A 17,250-nucleotide genomic window follows, 5' to 3' on the forward strand; every position below is an offset into this window, starting at 1 on the left:
CAAGGCTATTTGGAGTCCTATATGCCTCACTTATCTGTATGTCAAGTTCTTTTCCCCTGCTTGGGAAGTTCTCTGCCATCACTTCTATGAACAGTTTTTTTATATCATCTGTACTTTCTCCTGTTTCTTCATTGACTCTAGTCAGTCTTATGTTGTTCTTCTTTGCGTCCTCTAGCAGCTGCTGGATTGATGTCTCATGGTCCCTTACAATTTTGAAGCAATTTTTCTTTTCCTGGTCACTAATTGCAATCTTATCTTGTATATCTGAAATTCTGTCCTCACATTGGCTCATTCTGCTGTGCAGACTTTCAATGGAGTTTTTCATCTCCTGGAAATCTATTTGCATCTGTTTTATGGATTCCATTTGTTTCCTATGTTGCAATTCCATCATGTTCCTCAGCTCCTCTCTAGATTTATTAATCATGTCTTGCACTAGGGGCACAATTTCTCCTGTTACCTGAGAAATTATTTCTGATTTCATTTTTTCTAGATCCTCTTTTGTTGCCAGTTCAGTGGGTCCAGGTGGTTGAGTATCTGAGTGTTCTATCTCATTTCCCTTTGGGATTGCTGTAGGTGACCTGAAAGTATGGTTTTGAGACTTATTTATGCATCTTCTCATTTCGACCCGGGGGTGGGTGCTGTTGGCGCCTGCACTGCTCACCTCCTCTGAACTGGGAGAGGTGTTACAGTGACCTAGAAGCCCCTTCCTCTGGGCCAGGACTGGCAGAACTGATTTTGGTGTTTTGTGAGTGTGAACATTATTATTAGTTTTTTTGCTTTGTCTTTGTTTTTGTGTTTTTCTTCTCTCCTTCCCTCCTGTCTTTCACCAGTTTTTTGAGTCTAGGGTAATTTTCCTTTGTCCTTCAGCCTTTCTTCTAATCTCTTTTTCTTTTTATTTCTCTATTTTTTCTCTTATTCCTTTTAAATTTTCCCCCCTTAATTACTTCTTAATTTTGCTCTCTGTATAATTTCTTTCTTTCTTCTCCCTCTTTTTCTTTTATCTTCTATTTTTTCCCACATTGTCCTACCTTTACTCAATTCCATAGACATCCTTATACTCCCCAATAAGGTCATTTGTACCACTTCTCTGTCTCCCTTCTCATATCATAGAGTTTAAGATTTCAAAGTTTTCCTTTTGCATCCCTCCATTCCCAAACCCTAAATCTTTAATAATATAACCATAACACTTTGTTACTCTTTTGACTGTTAACTCTGTAAAATAACTATTGAACTCTTTTCTACCATTAGCAGAAATATAGCTGTTACATTTAGTACATATTAGCTGTAAGTCAATACCTGAGTTTCCTTAATGCTTATGTCATAATTGATGGTTTCTTCTCTAAGAATAAGGATGGTACACAGATGATTCTTATGGTATGTTGATATCTAATTTGTCTTGAGTAATATGATTGCAGCTGTTTCACTTGCTATTAGCAGAGTCATGTAATTGTCACTATTTTTTCGGCAAATGAACACTCAGATTGCCTTTGTGAATTTAACCATACTAGAATACATTCCCAGAGAACTTTGTTGCTGGACTAACTACATCGCATCCTCCTTTCCCAAAATAATCAAGGTGGCTGAATCTTGGAGCTGTGGATTATAGTTAGATACATTCAAAATGCAACACTGAAAAGCAACTAAAGAGATCTCTATTCTAGCAACAAATGCCTTAGACTATCAGCATCCACAAACCTTAGCACAAAACAAAACAAACAAATAAAAGCATGGAAAGAAAAGACAACAAAAAGCCTCTAAAAACCCCTAACTCCCCTGAAGCCAATCCAGGAGGGACCAAGGTGCAGAATAGTATAAGCCACACACCTGAATTACTAAAAGCATAGCAGTGGAGGTTAGAAAATAGTTCAAAGAGATACTCAGCATGATTAGAGAAGATATAACTAAACATATAATGGAAGTAATTGCCAAAAAGATACAGGAGTTTTCAGAAGCCACTAATAGAAATCTAGATGAGCAAAACAAAGCAATACAAAACATGAATGAACAGTTCACCAAAGAATTAGTGTGCATGAGAAGGTTTCAATCAGAAATCCAGAAGATTAAAAATCATATCAAAAGTATGGGCAGGAGGACAGACCAATGTAAGGACAGAACTTCAGAATTAGAAGACAATGATCCCTTCAAAGACCAAGAACTCAGACACCTTAAAAACAGTAAAAGAAAATGAAAAATTGATCCAACAACTTCTAGATGATGCAAAGAAGGCTAATCTAAGAATAATTGGAATAAGTGAAAAATCAGAAGACAGCACAAATGGAATAAAAAACTTGCACACAGAAATAATAGTAGAAAACTTCCCAAACATAGGAAAAGAATTAAACATATAGATATGCAAGGCATTTAGAACATCAAATAGCCCTGTCCAAAAGAGAACCTCTCAGCACCACATTATACTCAAAATTCCACAAGTCCATCACAGGGACAAAATCCTACTAGCACTGATTCTGCTGATTCACATGGCTCAAGTAGAAGGGAGTGTGTGTAACCCATCTGGCTCAGCTGTAGACCCTTTTTTTTTGCTTTGGGACACACATAAAGTTGTAACCTAGTCCTTTGTCACCCAGTAAGTGGATTGGAGCCATATTCCCAAGTATGGAATATAATTCTTTCAAAACTTGAAGAAGAATACCAGGTGTTGAGTTTTTTTAGTGGTAGAAAGTTTAAGATAGATACAATAACGTGTCCTTTATGTTGGTAGAAATGCCTACAATATCCTAGGCCAGGGCTCAGCAAGTTTTTTTTCTATAAAGGGCCAGAGAGCAAATATTTTAGACTTTTTGAACTGAGCAATCTCTGTTGCAACTACTCAACTCTGCCATTATAACAATAACATGACAGCAACAACAGACTGTATACAAGCAACTTTATTTACAAAAACAAGTGGTGGGACAGATTTTGCCAATCCTTGTCCAAGGCCACTGGACTCTTAAAAGCTTCAATAATGTGGATATCTACCATTCTGCAGAGTACAAGTGTCACTTCTTTTCATCCAGTCCAGTTAACATGATATCATGAGTACAATGGACCAATGTGACATGTGGAGTGTCCAGATGCTCCAGTCTAACACAAAAAGGTCAAGGAAGTTAATAGAGTCCTGGAGCAAGACCATGCAATATGAAGCTGTCCATCCCATGAGAACAGAAACTATTTCTCCCTCCTCCTTGATTTGTAATTTTCGTGTATTTTATCTGGCACTCATATTGCTTTATGATGTGGCTGCACACTATATATAGGTCTGATGGCAAGGAGGTGGGTATAGATCCCAGAGGAGCATGTGTTTCCTTGTAGGCAGAAACCCCTACATTGTCTTCAAGCAAGAGGAACATGCTGGCTTTTAACAGAGAACAGTAAGCCAATTCTGCTGGCCAGAAAATTTAGGGTAGGCTTAGGATTCACAAGTGTATCAATCAGGAACCTGACCTTAGTGTGATGCACCTGTCAGGGTTAAAAATTCAATGTTCTTTCAAGCTCTTCTATTCTTATAATTAGATTTTGGACTCAATCCCAAGCCTTTTCTGCCATCTAGATATAAAGTCTCTTAATATGCTACCAAGTGGGCCTCCTTGCTTTAACATTTTGCCTGATGTTGGTCATTACTCATTCTCAGCTTCTCAGTATCTTTCTTAATGCATTAATGTTCCCAGAAACACCCATCCAAATTCCATAGTCCTTATAATAACTATTTCTCTTAGAGCTCTCAAGTATCTGAGATATTACCCAGCCAGTTTATGTCTTTCCTTCAATATCCCAGCCCAATTAGCCTCTGGAAAATTATCAACCACTGCATGACTACAGCATTCCTGGGGCTCGTCGTCAACTAGCCAGTGGGTCATCCAGCTCCAAAATTCCAATTTAGAGTCTCCTTTCTGGAACCACTCCTAATATCACAAGTCAGCTTCCCCAAATAAACCACAATGAGGTCCAAGATTTGTGTACGGAAGGTTCGGTGGGGGGTGCTCTCTGGAATGACACCATGAAGAGTGAAGGAAGCAAGTTAAGCAGAGAAAGAAGTTGAACAGTTGTAACAGGACTCTTAACCAGTCAGAAGCTCTGGGCATGGACTGGACATGGGCAAGGAGTTGTTCCAACAGAGGCAAAGAACCAGAGCTTTTCATCTCTCACATGGACTAGACATTGGATGTGAGCTGCTTCCGGGTAGTGAGTATAAAGTTGAGAGAGATGGTTCTTCAGCCAAAGGAACTCCTGAAGAGAGAATCAACTATAAGCCACCAGAGACCCACACTTGTGACATTGAAGGGATGAGTGCTTTGGTTGCAAGAGAGACCTGGATAATGTACCATAGTATCTTTAATGGGAGCTTTATCTTCCATTGAGTGGCCACAGAAAAGACATCATCACACACCAAGAATGGTGGAATAGAGCATGGAATGTGCTGGGTCCTGATGCCAAATCACTGGGTAACTTCTCAAGTAAACAAGATGTCTTTTCCACATAAGACACTTGTAGGGATGGAGTTACTCAGTTCCCAAAGCATCTTAACTAAACTCTCATTGTCTCAGTTAATTCCCAGTTACCCCAATGCCTTGTGAAGTAGGTATGATTATTATTCCTTTTTTCACAAAGCAGAGGACTGAAATCTTATGGAGTATAACTTGCTTATGATCACACAGCTAGAGTTAGTGGGGCCCAATCTAAAATTGTGCACTATTTGGTCAGTCTATGCTCTTTACTCATTAATAAATGTCTATGTAGGGCCGAGGATTTAGCTCAGTGGTTTTGCCACCTGCCACACAAGCACAAGGACCTGAGTTCAACCCCCGGTACCAAAAAAATAAAATTAAAAAAAAAAAGTCTACGTAACACCTGATCAAACTGGGAGGTGGGGTGTGACCATTCCCCACATCTGAAGGAATAGTAGTAGCAGTGTAAGTAGATCTAAAGACTCTTATATATACAAGAAAAGTTGCCTTTAAGAAGCCCTCTGCACCACTACTTGCTGTAGTGGGTTGAGTGATGACCATAACATGAAAATCCACATCCTAATTGCTGGATATTGCAAATGTGACTGAATGTGAAAAGAAAGGCCTTTGTAGATGTCATTAAGGTAAGGCTCTTGAGTTGAAGAGATTATTTTGTTTGTCCAGATAGGCCCCCAATCCAATGACAAGTGTCCTTATAAGAGTCATACAGGAGAGATCTGACAGTTAGAAGAGAAAAAGCAATGTAATCATAGAGGCAGACACTAGATGCATCCATAAGCCAAGAACCGTTGAAGGACAAGAACACAAAATCTCTTCTAAGCCTGTATAGGGAGCATGGCCTTGCCAACACCTTGATTTTGGACTTCCAGCTGCTACAACTAATTATAAGGGAATAAATTTCTGTTGTTGTATGCCACCAAGTTTATGATAATTCATTACAGCAGCCTCAAGAAACTAATATACCTGAGATCTTTCTTTCTTTTCTAAATATATGTATTTCTTTTTCTCATGTAAAGGCGAACAGTATACTTATCTTCTACTTTAGGCTGAATGTATTCCTCATGTGGTAAATTTATATTAGATTCCTTTATACTTTAAGGACAGGATGTAAACTAGTTCTTTAGTAAAGGTTGAGGCACCTGTAGAAATATGAATGAGCATTCTTCTGGGAAAAAGATCCATAGCCACTATATTCTCAACAGTGTTTCAATAGGCCCAAAACCCTACAAGAATTCTGAGAGTGAGTCTAGACAGATAGAAGAATATGAGGTTACTGGGCTCTAAAAGAAATTAGAATAAAGGCTGTGAATACAGATTGAGTTTCAGGCCTTTGGAAGCAGAAGGTGTGTCGAAATCCATGTTTTCGGAAACAAGCTTTGGGTTCCTCCTAAGTGCAGGTATAGAGACAGAATTTACAAAGGTTTTGAAAAGGTGGCTATAAGGGCAAACTCCATACAGCTCAGAGTCTGAAGGAAAGGAAATGCTCTTTCCAGACAAACCATAAAAAGATTAGAAAAAAGTTCAAGTTTCTGCAGTTAAAATCTGCAGGGCTTGAAAAAGATAAATTCTGTTTCAATGACAAATAAGTAAAATTTTATCTTAAAAGATTTATTTCTATTATGCAAATGTTTAAAAAAAGAGAGAAAAAGCAATTTCTGAAAATGAGGAATAGTATGGACTTAAGTCCGACTCTAAAAAGAAATCAGTCATATTTTCTGAATCTGTCACTATGGAATGTTATATGATGAGATTTGCAAGATGTGAAACAAGCCTTAGCCAGAATCTTGGCTGACAAAAGTACAAGCCCTAAATGACAGCCTGCTGCATAGAATACTATACAAACTATCTCCACACAGTTCACGGCACTGGAATCACCTGCATAATTCTTCCATGAAAGTATTTGGCATGGGGTTAGGGGAAGGATGAGGAGAAACAAGAGGCAGAGTATTGCAATACCATCCCTGTGCCAGACCCAACAGAAGAAGGTGAAGCCAATTTTAACCCCAGGGAAACATCCTTCACAAAACAGGAACTTGCTCTTTGACAATTGGATAGACTACAGTTTTCCCAACATACATCTGGACTGTAACAACCAGTAGCTCATTTGCAATCCATTACAGTGAATATGTTAAGAGGTCAGGAGAAGCAAAATGTGAACATGTATGAAATGGGCCACAATTTCTATCTAGATTCTTTTCTAAAATAGGCTTTTTCTTTGGAAAAAAATGTTTCTAAAACTTACACAAATAAGAGAACATTAAGTAAGAAAGGCCTAATTAAATTTTTGTTTGTGTGTGGGTGTGTGTGGTTTATTTAGACATTCATGTTAGATTCTCCTCTTGGAACAGAATTATCAAATTAGCAGAGGAATAGAATGTACCAGCCATTTGGCCTTGCAATTTACATGGTGTAGGAACACATTTTGCAGCATGAGTATTCAATGTAGCATAAAACTTTCCTTATCAAATTACTTCCTTTTTCGTACCTTATGTTCTTTTCAAGTAGTCGCTACCTTGCAAATGATCTCCTGCATCTTGTAAGTTTCGGTTGCTCTCAAGATCTCCCTCTCTCACCTCACTCATACAGGCCAATGACAGGGTTTGATCACCTAGTTCGCTAATAGACTAGCAACAGTGAAAAGAAGGCAGGCAATTTGTTACATTCAATTAACACTTGCCTAGAAATGTTTATGTATCAGGCACAGAAACCACCATAACTCATAAACTTTAACCCATTCAATTCACAAAAATTGATGGAGTAGGTTCTATTTTCACTTATATTTTATTTTATTTTATTTTATTTTATTTTATTTTATTTTATTGGTACCAGGGATCGAACTCTGGTCCTTGTGCTTGCGAGGCAGGCAGTGGAACCAGAGCTAAATCCCTGGCCCTTCACTTATATTTTATAGATGAGGAAAGTTATTATATTATGCAGTAAAAGGTGGCACCAGTGAGCTTGTGTGATTAATCACATCATCACTATCATTTAGATAAGTGTCCCCAAATGTCCACAAATTAAATGCTTGGTCTCCAAAGTGCTGTTACAGGGAAGTAGTGGAGACTTGTAGGAGGTCCTTAGGTTATCAGGGCATGCTCTCAAAGGGGATTATGGGACCTGGGTCTTTTCCTCTTTTCTTCCTGCCTGTGATACAAGAGATTTTGCTCCCTCTATAATGTACCACCTTTGTAAGAGTGCCAAGGCAAAGGGACCATCTGATCATAGATGGGAACTTCTAGAACCATGAGTTAAAATGAACCTTTCCTCTTTTTAAGTTAATTGCCATAGGTATTTCACCATAGCGATGGCAATCTTAGTAATACAATTCTATTTTAGATTGCAGTAGTATAATGATGACTGAAGTAGAATTATTGGACAATACTGAGGGCTCATATGTAAGCATTTCTAAAGTAATAGAGATTTTATTTTTTAAAGAGGAAAAGAAAATTTTTAAAAGAGGAAATTTATATAGAATGTTCACATGGATAGGTTTTAACCATGGATTTTTGAAATTATAACTTATGAAGCTTTGCAGAATATGTACAGCAGTGTTATGGTTTCTATCTAGATGTTCCCCCAAAGCCTCATGTGCTCACAGGTGAGGCTTTGGGGAGGTGGCTGGATCATGGGTGTGATACTCATCACTGGATGAGTCCACTGATGGGTTTATAGTGGGGTGTGATGTTGGGAGGTGAATCTTGGTAGGAAAATGTGGGTCATTTTGGGCGTGGCTTGCAAGGGTACATATTCCTCCTCTTCCCTTGGTCCCTCTCTACTTCCTGCCTGCCATGCCGTGAACCATTTTCTCCTTTGACATGGCCCTCTGCTGTGCTGCCTTGCCTTGGAGGAAGCCAACTATGGACTGAAACCTCTACAGACTGTGAGCCAAAATAAACCTTTCCTCCTAAGAGTTGTGGGTTCAGGTATTGTGCCTCAGTGACAAGAAAGTAGCTAAGGCAAATCTTTCTCTGATCATGAAAGCAATAAATGTTTATACTGAGAAGACTCTGAAAGTACATGGTAAAAAATAAAAATCACTCATAATCCCATCCTCCAGAATTCACCATAGCTAATATTTTCATACATATATATATAAATACTTTTTATATGTTCATTCATCCACCTGTACATTGACTTCATATTTATTAAATGTGGCTCTTTGCACCAAAAGAATGTATTATCCAAAGAAAAACAATTTAAGCTGATTTGAACACCCTAATGTGTACTAAATATTCTCTAAGTGTTGTAAGGCCATAAAAATCAATATATAAAATCATAATAGTGGTATCAGGCTAGAAATAAACTACCAATGATACATATACTAGAGAATTTTTTTAAAGTTCAAATAGTCAAACAATTGAAGTCACAATGGTGAAATTTTTCAGTATAGCTTTATTACATTTTCTGCATCAGTAAGATGATCAGTAGATGCATCAGTAAGATGAAAACGATAATGGCTTCTCATACTTGTGCTCAAACTAATTGATGTGACCCCTCCCTTAATTCATGATTTTTTTAATAAATTGATTCTAAATCTTCTCTAAGATAGGAATACACAAAACCACCAAAAAGAAGTATTGATTTATGATTCTTCTAATAGTGTTCAGCATTTTTAAAGTAAACTATATTCACAAAGCATATTATAATTACTAATGAAATAACCCACACGATGCCTTTTCCTGAGTTAGGTATAAAGAAACAAATTATTTGATAGAGGAGGAAAGTGTATACTATAAATTAATATACTGGGTTGAAAATTTGCATATACATTATAATCTCCAGAATCACAAATGACTTAAGGAATTCTTCAGCTAAGATGGACTTCTACTGGTGGTCACAATGTCACAGTTTTGCAGACAGCTTCCTCTTGACTGTACCAGTAATTTTGCCATATGGATTGTCTAATGGCAACAAGACCTGCAAAACACCACATGGTAACTTCAGAGACATTAAAACAGCCCTCCGCTTTCTATGAATCAATATTAAAACAACAACAAAAATAGCTTATTAAGCAGCAAAATGTATATGCCCTGCAGTAAAGTTACTCCAAGCATGGTAATGCATTATTTTTCTGGCAAAAGTTGAGAGATGCTTTTATTTTCCAGAAAATTAAAAAGTTTTTTAAAAGTTTAAACACTGGGATATAAATGTTTCTAAAACGCATTGTATATCCCTGATTTTAAAACAGAATGTAGTGAACACAATCTGACCTTTTCTGGATGACTCACTTTGGACATCAATCCTTGTCCCAATCTAGAATCTATCCATCCCCTCAGGAGCATCTGAGCTCCACATGGCTGTTAGCACAATGCTAAATAGCTCCAGACAGCTGGGCTTTTAGAGTTATTCTGCTTCCACCCTGTCATTTGTCACTTCTTTGCTGCTGTTAGTGTGTCTCTACTTCCTGTTTCTTACATGCTGACTTTACTTTGTGCACACCTGGGAGAGGGTCCAAGAGTGGCTCCAGGCACCCCCAAGGTATAGGAGCAGTGTGTTCAGCCACTCGGGGGCCTTTATACAGACCCCTGACCCAAAGGAACCCAGGCCTCCTTGCCTCCAGGACCACAGCAAGGATTTAGGAGGGAGCTGTGAGGCTGGCACCTTAGAGGGAGGGACACTGCAGCCTCAGCTCACAGGCAAGCCTTTGAAAGGATCAAGGCAAGCCTGAGGCTCAAGCGCCCCAAGGATGCCATCCTCTCTCTGGTATCGTGAGCTAAGCACCACTCTAGTCATGTCACCTGATCCTTATTCTGTTTGGGGCTCATTTGTCCTGCCTAGGATTACTCTCGGATATCTGTTTTGTCCTTTAGCAGCCAATCATTGTAAAAATCCTTTATAGCCTAATTGATGAAACTCTGGGTATCGGATCCTTCCATCCTCTGAAGTGGAGCTGCCTCTCTTGGAGGTGAATGAAAAATGCCTGGGACACATTGTGTCCTCCAGCGCAGCTCAGAGCTCAGGTTACCTCCACCAGACACTCAAGCATAACCTTTGTTTTCCAATGTCACCTGCCCATGTCCTCCTGCACCTGATGGTGGTACAAAGCCCAACAGTGTCTGTCAGCAGTATTTTCAGAACTGAATCGAGGTACCTGGTGCAAAAGGCTCATGAGCCAGCTGCCCAAGAACACAGGACTTTCTGTAAATTCCATTGTTGGCATTTATCCACCAAAGAATATGATTGTATAGCAGCAGGACCATCATAACAGGTAACCCTTTCCATGTCCCACTGCTTGCTATATACTAAAAGGAGTTACCTAGATCATGTTTTCAGATAGATCAAATGGAGAAATCTTACCATTTTGAAAGTGGTCCATGGGAAGGGACAGTTCTGATCTCCCAGAGCTGACCACACAGGCTGCCAGCCAGGACTTCAGGCTGCCTGGTCAGACTCTTTGAGTGCTTTAACCTTCCGCTACAGCTAAAAGTAAGTCAGGGCCAGTGCATTTTCTAAGACAAATGTTTTCTTTCAAAACATGAATTTCCTCATAATGCCTTGTGTATTTACAATTAGAAACAAAAACACTTTCAACTTTCCTGTGTGCACTGTGAATTGACTACTTAGTCAAAAGACAGAAATGATGAAAGGAAATGAAAATAGAATCTTTTCTTCTCCTCTCTTCACTGCCTCATGATAGAAGAATAATGAAGCTTTGACCTTGTGTGGCATTTTTCCGAGAAGCAGATCTCAGAGTTACTTCCTTGGGCACACTCTGTTCCTCTTTGGTCTTTCCCTCTCTGCAGCTTCCAATCCTCATCATTAATCATTCATCCATTTTTAAGGTACTCCAGCCTCAGGCATTGAAACACCCAGAGTCCAAGAGGGCTCCAGTCAGTGCAACTATAAACATTTCCCAAAGCAGTAGCTGTTAAGAGTTTTAATCAGTGACATTATATTCCCAAGTTTACCAAAAAAAAAAAAAAAAAAAGAAGAAGAGGCATAAGGAGGCTGGAGCAGAGATGTGCTTTAGATATTTTAAAGTTCTCTTACCTCTTCTTTGTTGATCAGTCCCATTTTTGACATGTCTATGTTAAAGTAGTGAATGTTTGGCAGGCTGATTTCCATGTCTTCTATCTGGAAGCCACAAGAGTATGCATCACATTGGGAACAGTGAATCTATCTCTTTCACCACAACATTCTCACTCCTGCTACCCACCCACCCTCGGGAATAGATTCCAGCTCTGTCTGATGTTCTTCTACTTCCCAACATTTCCTCTCCTGCTGGTCCTATTATCAGATGGTAGGCCTACTCCTCTCCCCTCACTGTAGAAAATCTACTTTTAAGAAAAGTAAGGGCTTCTTGAGTTCAAAACCTGCGAGACCTCTTTGACATCCAACTGGCTTCCAGGAACTGAGCAGGCAACATTCTAACTTCTTCAATCTAGTCCCTTCTTTCTGGGCCTGCCCCTAACATTTACATGTCCTAGAGTAAGGGTATAGTTGGAAATCCACATACCAGATGAATAAAGACTTAAAAGCTATGAATCAAGCTAAAAATGAAAACTTTTTAAGTCAGACATATTCTGCTCTTCTACCTCAACAACTATACCTTCAACACAACCTGGAAGGCTCATTTTAAATTAAAAGTTTTCTGACCCTTGGTGTGCCATGCCAGGACATGGTAAGATAGGAAGAGTCAGCCGATGGCCCCCAGTCTGTCCCACCTCCTCTCTTAGACTGATGTGGGTAAACATTCCAGCTTGCGTGTAAAGTCCCTCCTGCAAAAGTCTGCTGCTTTGTCCACTCTCAGGCCTCCAGGTGTGCATACCAATAGTACGATCTGCCTGTTGGAGGGTAGACCTCTGGGAGAGGCTTGCTCAGGTTTTGGATGTACTCTCAGGGCTACTTGGGCAGGAAATTCTGAGGAGTGCATGAACCACTATAGAATGAGTTGCCTTGGCTCCAGTAATTCACTCAGTGGAGGGAAGTAAAGACAAAGGAAGTGCTGAAGGGGGCTTCCGAAGTGATGGACCATCGAAGAAGTCTCTTGTCCAGCTCTAAGGGTGGCACTTCTCTCTATTCCCATCATGACCTGGGCCCACAACCTCCTTGCCGAATTTCTTTACCCATGGTTCATCATCCTCTTAGCTCATCACACTGCCATCACAGTGATCTTTCTAGAGGACAAATTAGGTCATGGAATACCCTGCTTACACTACTTATTGGATCCTAAGAGCTCTCAAGATAAAGTATAAACTCTATAGGTAACCTACAAAGGCCCTCTTGATTGGTTTCTGCCTCATGTATAGGAGTATGGGAAGACTTTCCTTCCCAGAGCCTCATGTATGATTGACTCTTACCAGTAAATGACTATATTACGCTGCCTTCCATCTCCATACAAGCTCTGCTCCCTCTCCCTTGAATATAAGCCCAGATTACCCTTATTGTCTATAAAGACTCAATGCACGCACACACACACACACACACACACACACACACACACACAAACACACACACACAAACTTCTTCCAGAAAATGTGGCTGGCTCTATCTCCTATCCCTGCTTTAGACACTTCCTCTGTATTTGCATAATAATCTCTTATCTGTTGCACTGTTCGTTTATGTGGATTTTCTTGCTGGATGACTGATAAGCTCTTTGAGAGTAGGAAACATGTCTAGCTTATCTTTGAATCCCTTGTCTACTATCAGAGATAAAACAACCAATAATATCAAATAAATGGATGGATGAACAGACAGATGGATTGAATGAATCTCTGTCTTTTGTTCTCTGGGTCCCCTGAAACATAGAACCTCCATCTAATTATCTCTCTATCAAGGGACTGAAGTGTCCCGAATATGAGTTTTAAATCAGAGACAGGTGGAAGAGACTCAAAGAATTTTCAACAAAACTAAAGAACTGTAACAGTGGCCTATGTTTTTAGGTTGGACAGATTTTTCCATTTTTTGCTCTCTTCTCACTTGCTATAACAAGCTTTTGAACAACAACAGATGTCATTTTTCATGTGTCTTCCACTTTCTTATTTTAACTCTCAACTTTTTCTCAGAGCTGACAGGAGACACAAATTTTTCTCAATCCTCAGAATGCCGAGTAATTTAAACATACCTCAGGAATCCGCCTCAAGGAGAGCACCTGTATGTCATAGAGGGTCTTCTGGAGAGAGGGTGAATACTCGCCTCTGTCATAGGGCCCAGCGAATTTTTCCAGGATAATGTCCCGAACAGTGTCCCTAAAGCACAGAGAAGAAAGCTGAAGATTCTCATGAAGTGGTATTTCAGTTATGCTTTATAAAGCTGAGACATAGTGACATCTCTGCCCCCCCGAAAAAAATTTATTATTTATTTTAGAAGAGATTATCACCCTGTGATGCAAAAAAGAAAAGAGCAGAAACAAAACTCACTTTCCATTTCTCTACACACACACACACACACACACACACACCACTCAGCAAACACTGAACTAGGCTGTCTTCATAGATGGGCACCAGGGCCCAGTGGGAATTTCAGGGTAAATCTCGCACATTTGAGGAACCTATGAAGAGGAATCCCAAAACTCTAGCCCTCTTACTGTTGTGCTTGGCTGGTTCCTTGAACTGTTACTTTGGGGCTTTTGCTCTGTGCCCAGACTCTGTGCTGAGCATTCTATGTGATTATGTCACTGAATTCAGCGCAGCTGAAGTGAGGACTATATTGATATCCCCAAGGTAGAGCGGATGAATCTGAGCCTCAAGGTTAAAAGATCCCCTCTGAGTGGCAGCCTTTAGTGGGAGGCCAGGAGTACCACCCTGACTGACACATTCAATCTCATCTTCTCAACATAAGCACAGCAGATGCCTGCTGCCCGGGGGAGAAATTAAAATAGAAGAGGAACAAGTGGACTCAGGTGAGGGTCTCTCCAAGCACTTAGAAACCTATCACATAACAAAAAGAATAGAGAAAAACTATTCCAGTGGGAGGAAGCTACATGGGGAGGAGGAGCAGTTTCTAGCTGATCATGGGCTAGAAATGTCTAACAATTAGAGCTTCGCTGAAGGAATATCTAGTCAAAAGGCAAGCTCTGGGAGTTCAGAAGCCTAATTATTCCTTGTCAAAGATATTAGGATAATCATACCTTTACATTTGAAAGCACTTATCACCTACAAAGTGCTTCTATGCATATCATATCATTTTTTTTAGCTTAGTGTGACCCTTTGTCTCAGTGTCCCTGGAATCAAAGGGTCTCCCGGAACATGGAAATTTCAGTGTTAAAGCCAGGAAAGTTCCTGCCAAACTGAGATGGCGTAGTCATCCTAGTTAGCCATCTCTGCTTTACTGTGAGGTCCGAAGGCTAGATATTCACTTGGTTTGACCAGTGCTTCCTAAAGTGCCTTTGAAACCTTGCAGCAGCAGCATCTGGGAGCTGGTTACAAATGCAAATTATCAGGCCCCCATCACCCAGAGAATCAGTCTCTGGGGATGGCTTAGTGATCTACATCTTAAGAAGCCCCTAGGTCATTCTGATGTGTATTAATGTTTGAGAACCACTGATTTAACAAGTTAAAATGCAGAAGGGATTTCTGAATAGTGGAGAGGTGAAGTTGAGTGACTTCAAAATTCCCCTTTTGGATCTATGATTCCATGAGCTGTGGAACCCTGGGAAGAAGGCAGACAGACACCCCTCACCCCAGTTCCAGATCCTAGCCCCCGTCATACCAAGTGGCCTCAAAATCCACATCTTTGCCCTGGTGATAGCGCCACTTGGAATACACTTGGGTAGCAAAGCACCGGTCCTTCACTTCAGGGAGGGTAGTGAACTGGTCCTTGATGAATCCTTCAAATCCAGACTGGGTTGTTTTCAAAACCTTGAGGTCTTTGATTCCAGAATGAATGACTGGAGGTTCTGTGTCAAATAGAGAGGTAGGAGAGGATGGGCCATAAACAAAATAGCATCTCCCTACTGATACCTAGCACTGAGGATTCTGACCATTAAAACACCGCAGTGTGTTTGTGCAAAGGACCACATCTCTGCCCATGTTCTCCATCTTCCTGTTTCCTCTGAAGTCTGAGTGAGCAGCTGCTGTCTGTTTTGTTCCTTGTACTGGAATTGAACCCAGGGTCTTTATACTGAGCTACACTTCCAGCCCTTTTAAATTTCTATTGTTTAGATTCTGAGACAGAGTTTTACTACGTTGCTACATTGCCTGGGCTAGGTTCAAATTTTTGGTCCTCCTAACTTGGCCTCTCAGAGTGCTGGGATTACAGATGTGCACCACACTTGGTGTGGGCCCAGCTTTTCCTTCTGCCCAGAAAATCTGTCTTCCCATGAGTCCCTGCCCTCCGCTGTTTAAGAAAACTGAAGGTCCAAGAATAAACTGCCGTATTGTGTTGAAGGCCATAGAAATGGATAACTCACTTTCTGTCACATGCGAGGGTGTCTTCTCAACCAAGTTACTCTGTACTTCTTGAGCCACATCTATTCTACTGGAAATCATGTGGAAATGAGGTGCTTTTTTTGTTTTATTTTGTTTCCGGTTCCAGAGATGGAACTCAGGACCTTGTGCTTGTGAGGCAGGCACGGTGCCACTGAGCTAAATCCCAGGCCCTGGAAATGAGTTTAAAAGCTCCTCAAAATTAGTTTTCTCATGCTGTGATCCTTTTATTGCAGTATTCCTCATGTTTGTCACCGACAGTGGCCAATGACTTCAGTCACCACTAGGCCCTGATGATGTCTCCATTCCCTTGTGGTTATGATCTCAGATGAGTGGGTAGCAGCATGAGGCTGGCTGAACCTATATAAACAAAGACTAGGAAGATAAGGCTGGTGACTGATAGGCATAAGGCCTGAGTTGATATCCATAAAGACTTTTGATTGGGGGCTGAAGGAACAGACTTTGGCTTATGGGCAGAAGTCGGTTCATGGGTACCTAAAGTAGAGTTGAAAACAATGGAGCAGATGAGATAGCACACCTTCTGGCTCAGCTGTCACCTTGTAAGGTAATGGGTCAGGTGAAGAGTGACAAGCATAATCTGAAGAGGCTGCTCACTTGTGCATAAGCAATGCTAACACAGGGTGGTGGGGGACAGAGTTAGGGAGGGCAGGGTTCTGTCTTTCTCTTTCCATATAGAACACACCCACACCATAGCTCCAGTAGTTTAGTGGAAACTGAAGAGAACAGAGAGCCAAATGACACATTGGTGAATTTGAGGATATAATGCTCCAGGGAAAGCAGCATTTTTCCAAAGGAGACATGACACTTGACATAGCAAAAGGAGAGCAGAGCAGGGAGGCAGAAGTTGTCCCCACTTGGTGCAAACTTTTTCCTGAGCAAGACAGCCCTTTGAGGGTGTCAGAGGTGGAAAAGTTTGGCTGGATACATCTAGCAATTCAATGGCAATAAATATAGAGAAATTCAGAAATGAATATTAACACCATCTTATTGGGTGCATAAGCTGATGAGGATGGAGACATTTGGGGAGTGTTTGGACACCCTCAATAGTGAAGCACCACGCAGTATTGTGAAGCCCACCTCTTTTCAGTCTGTAAGTTGGTCCTAACAAATATTTATTCTTCTTGGCCCATTTAGTCTAAAAATTCAGGGCCAAAGGCATCAGGCATCACAACACGGGCATAGGTACACTTTTAGTCAAGGCACAGAGTGTAACTCATGGTCCTTAATTAAAATCTAAGGAATCTCCTAAAACATCACCTTAAATATTGCATGGTTTCTCTTATACAAGGAACTCAAAATATAAAGAGCAAAATAAAAGAAAATAGGAAGTAGGAAGATCTTTTTCAAACAGGAAAGGACTCAAGAGATGGAGGGAAGGGGGAAGGAGGGAAAGGAGAGGG

The 17,250-nt window shown here is 40.4% G+C and overlaps 1 protein-coding gene across 11 annotated transcripts in view; it reads right to left on the reverse strand.

Moving 5' to 3' along the window:
- Positions 1–8,835: 8,835 nt before the first annotated feature.
- Positions 8,836–17,250, reverse strand: part of LOC101719675 (uricase) — an 87,397-nt gene continuing 78,982 nt past the window's right edge. For all 11 annotated transcript variants that reach the window (XM_087213000.1, XM_087212999.1, XM_087212997.1 and 8 more), the window contains 4 exons: positions 15,114–15,300; positions 13,528–13,651; positions 11,454–11,537; positions 8,836–9,380 (listed from right to left, as the gene is read on the reverse strand). In XM_087213000.1, the coding sequence (XP_087069126.1) occupies positions 9,306–9,380; positions 11,454–11,537; positions 13,528–13,651; positions 15,114–15,300 (470 nt within the window). In that variant the 3' untranslated portion in view covers positions 8,836–9,305. The remainder of the gene's footprint in view (positions 9,381–11,453; positions 11,538–13,527; positions 13,652–15,113; positions 15,301–17,250) is intronic.

Source organism: Heterocephalus glaber, unplaced genomic scaffold (assembly GCF_053883595.1).
Source record: "Heterocephalus glaber isolate CG9 unplaced genomic scaffold, H.glaber_assembly_v1.0 deba00001442, whole genome shotgun sequence".
Classification (NCBI taxonomy): Eukaryota; Metazoa; Chordata; class Mammalia; order Rodentia; family Bathyergidae; genus Heterocephalus; species Heterocephalus glaber.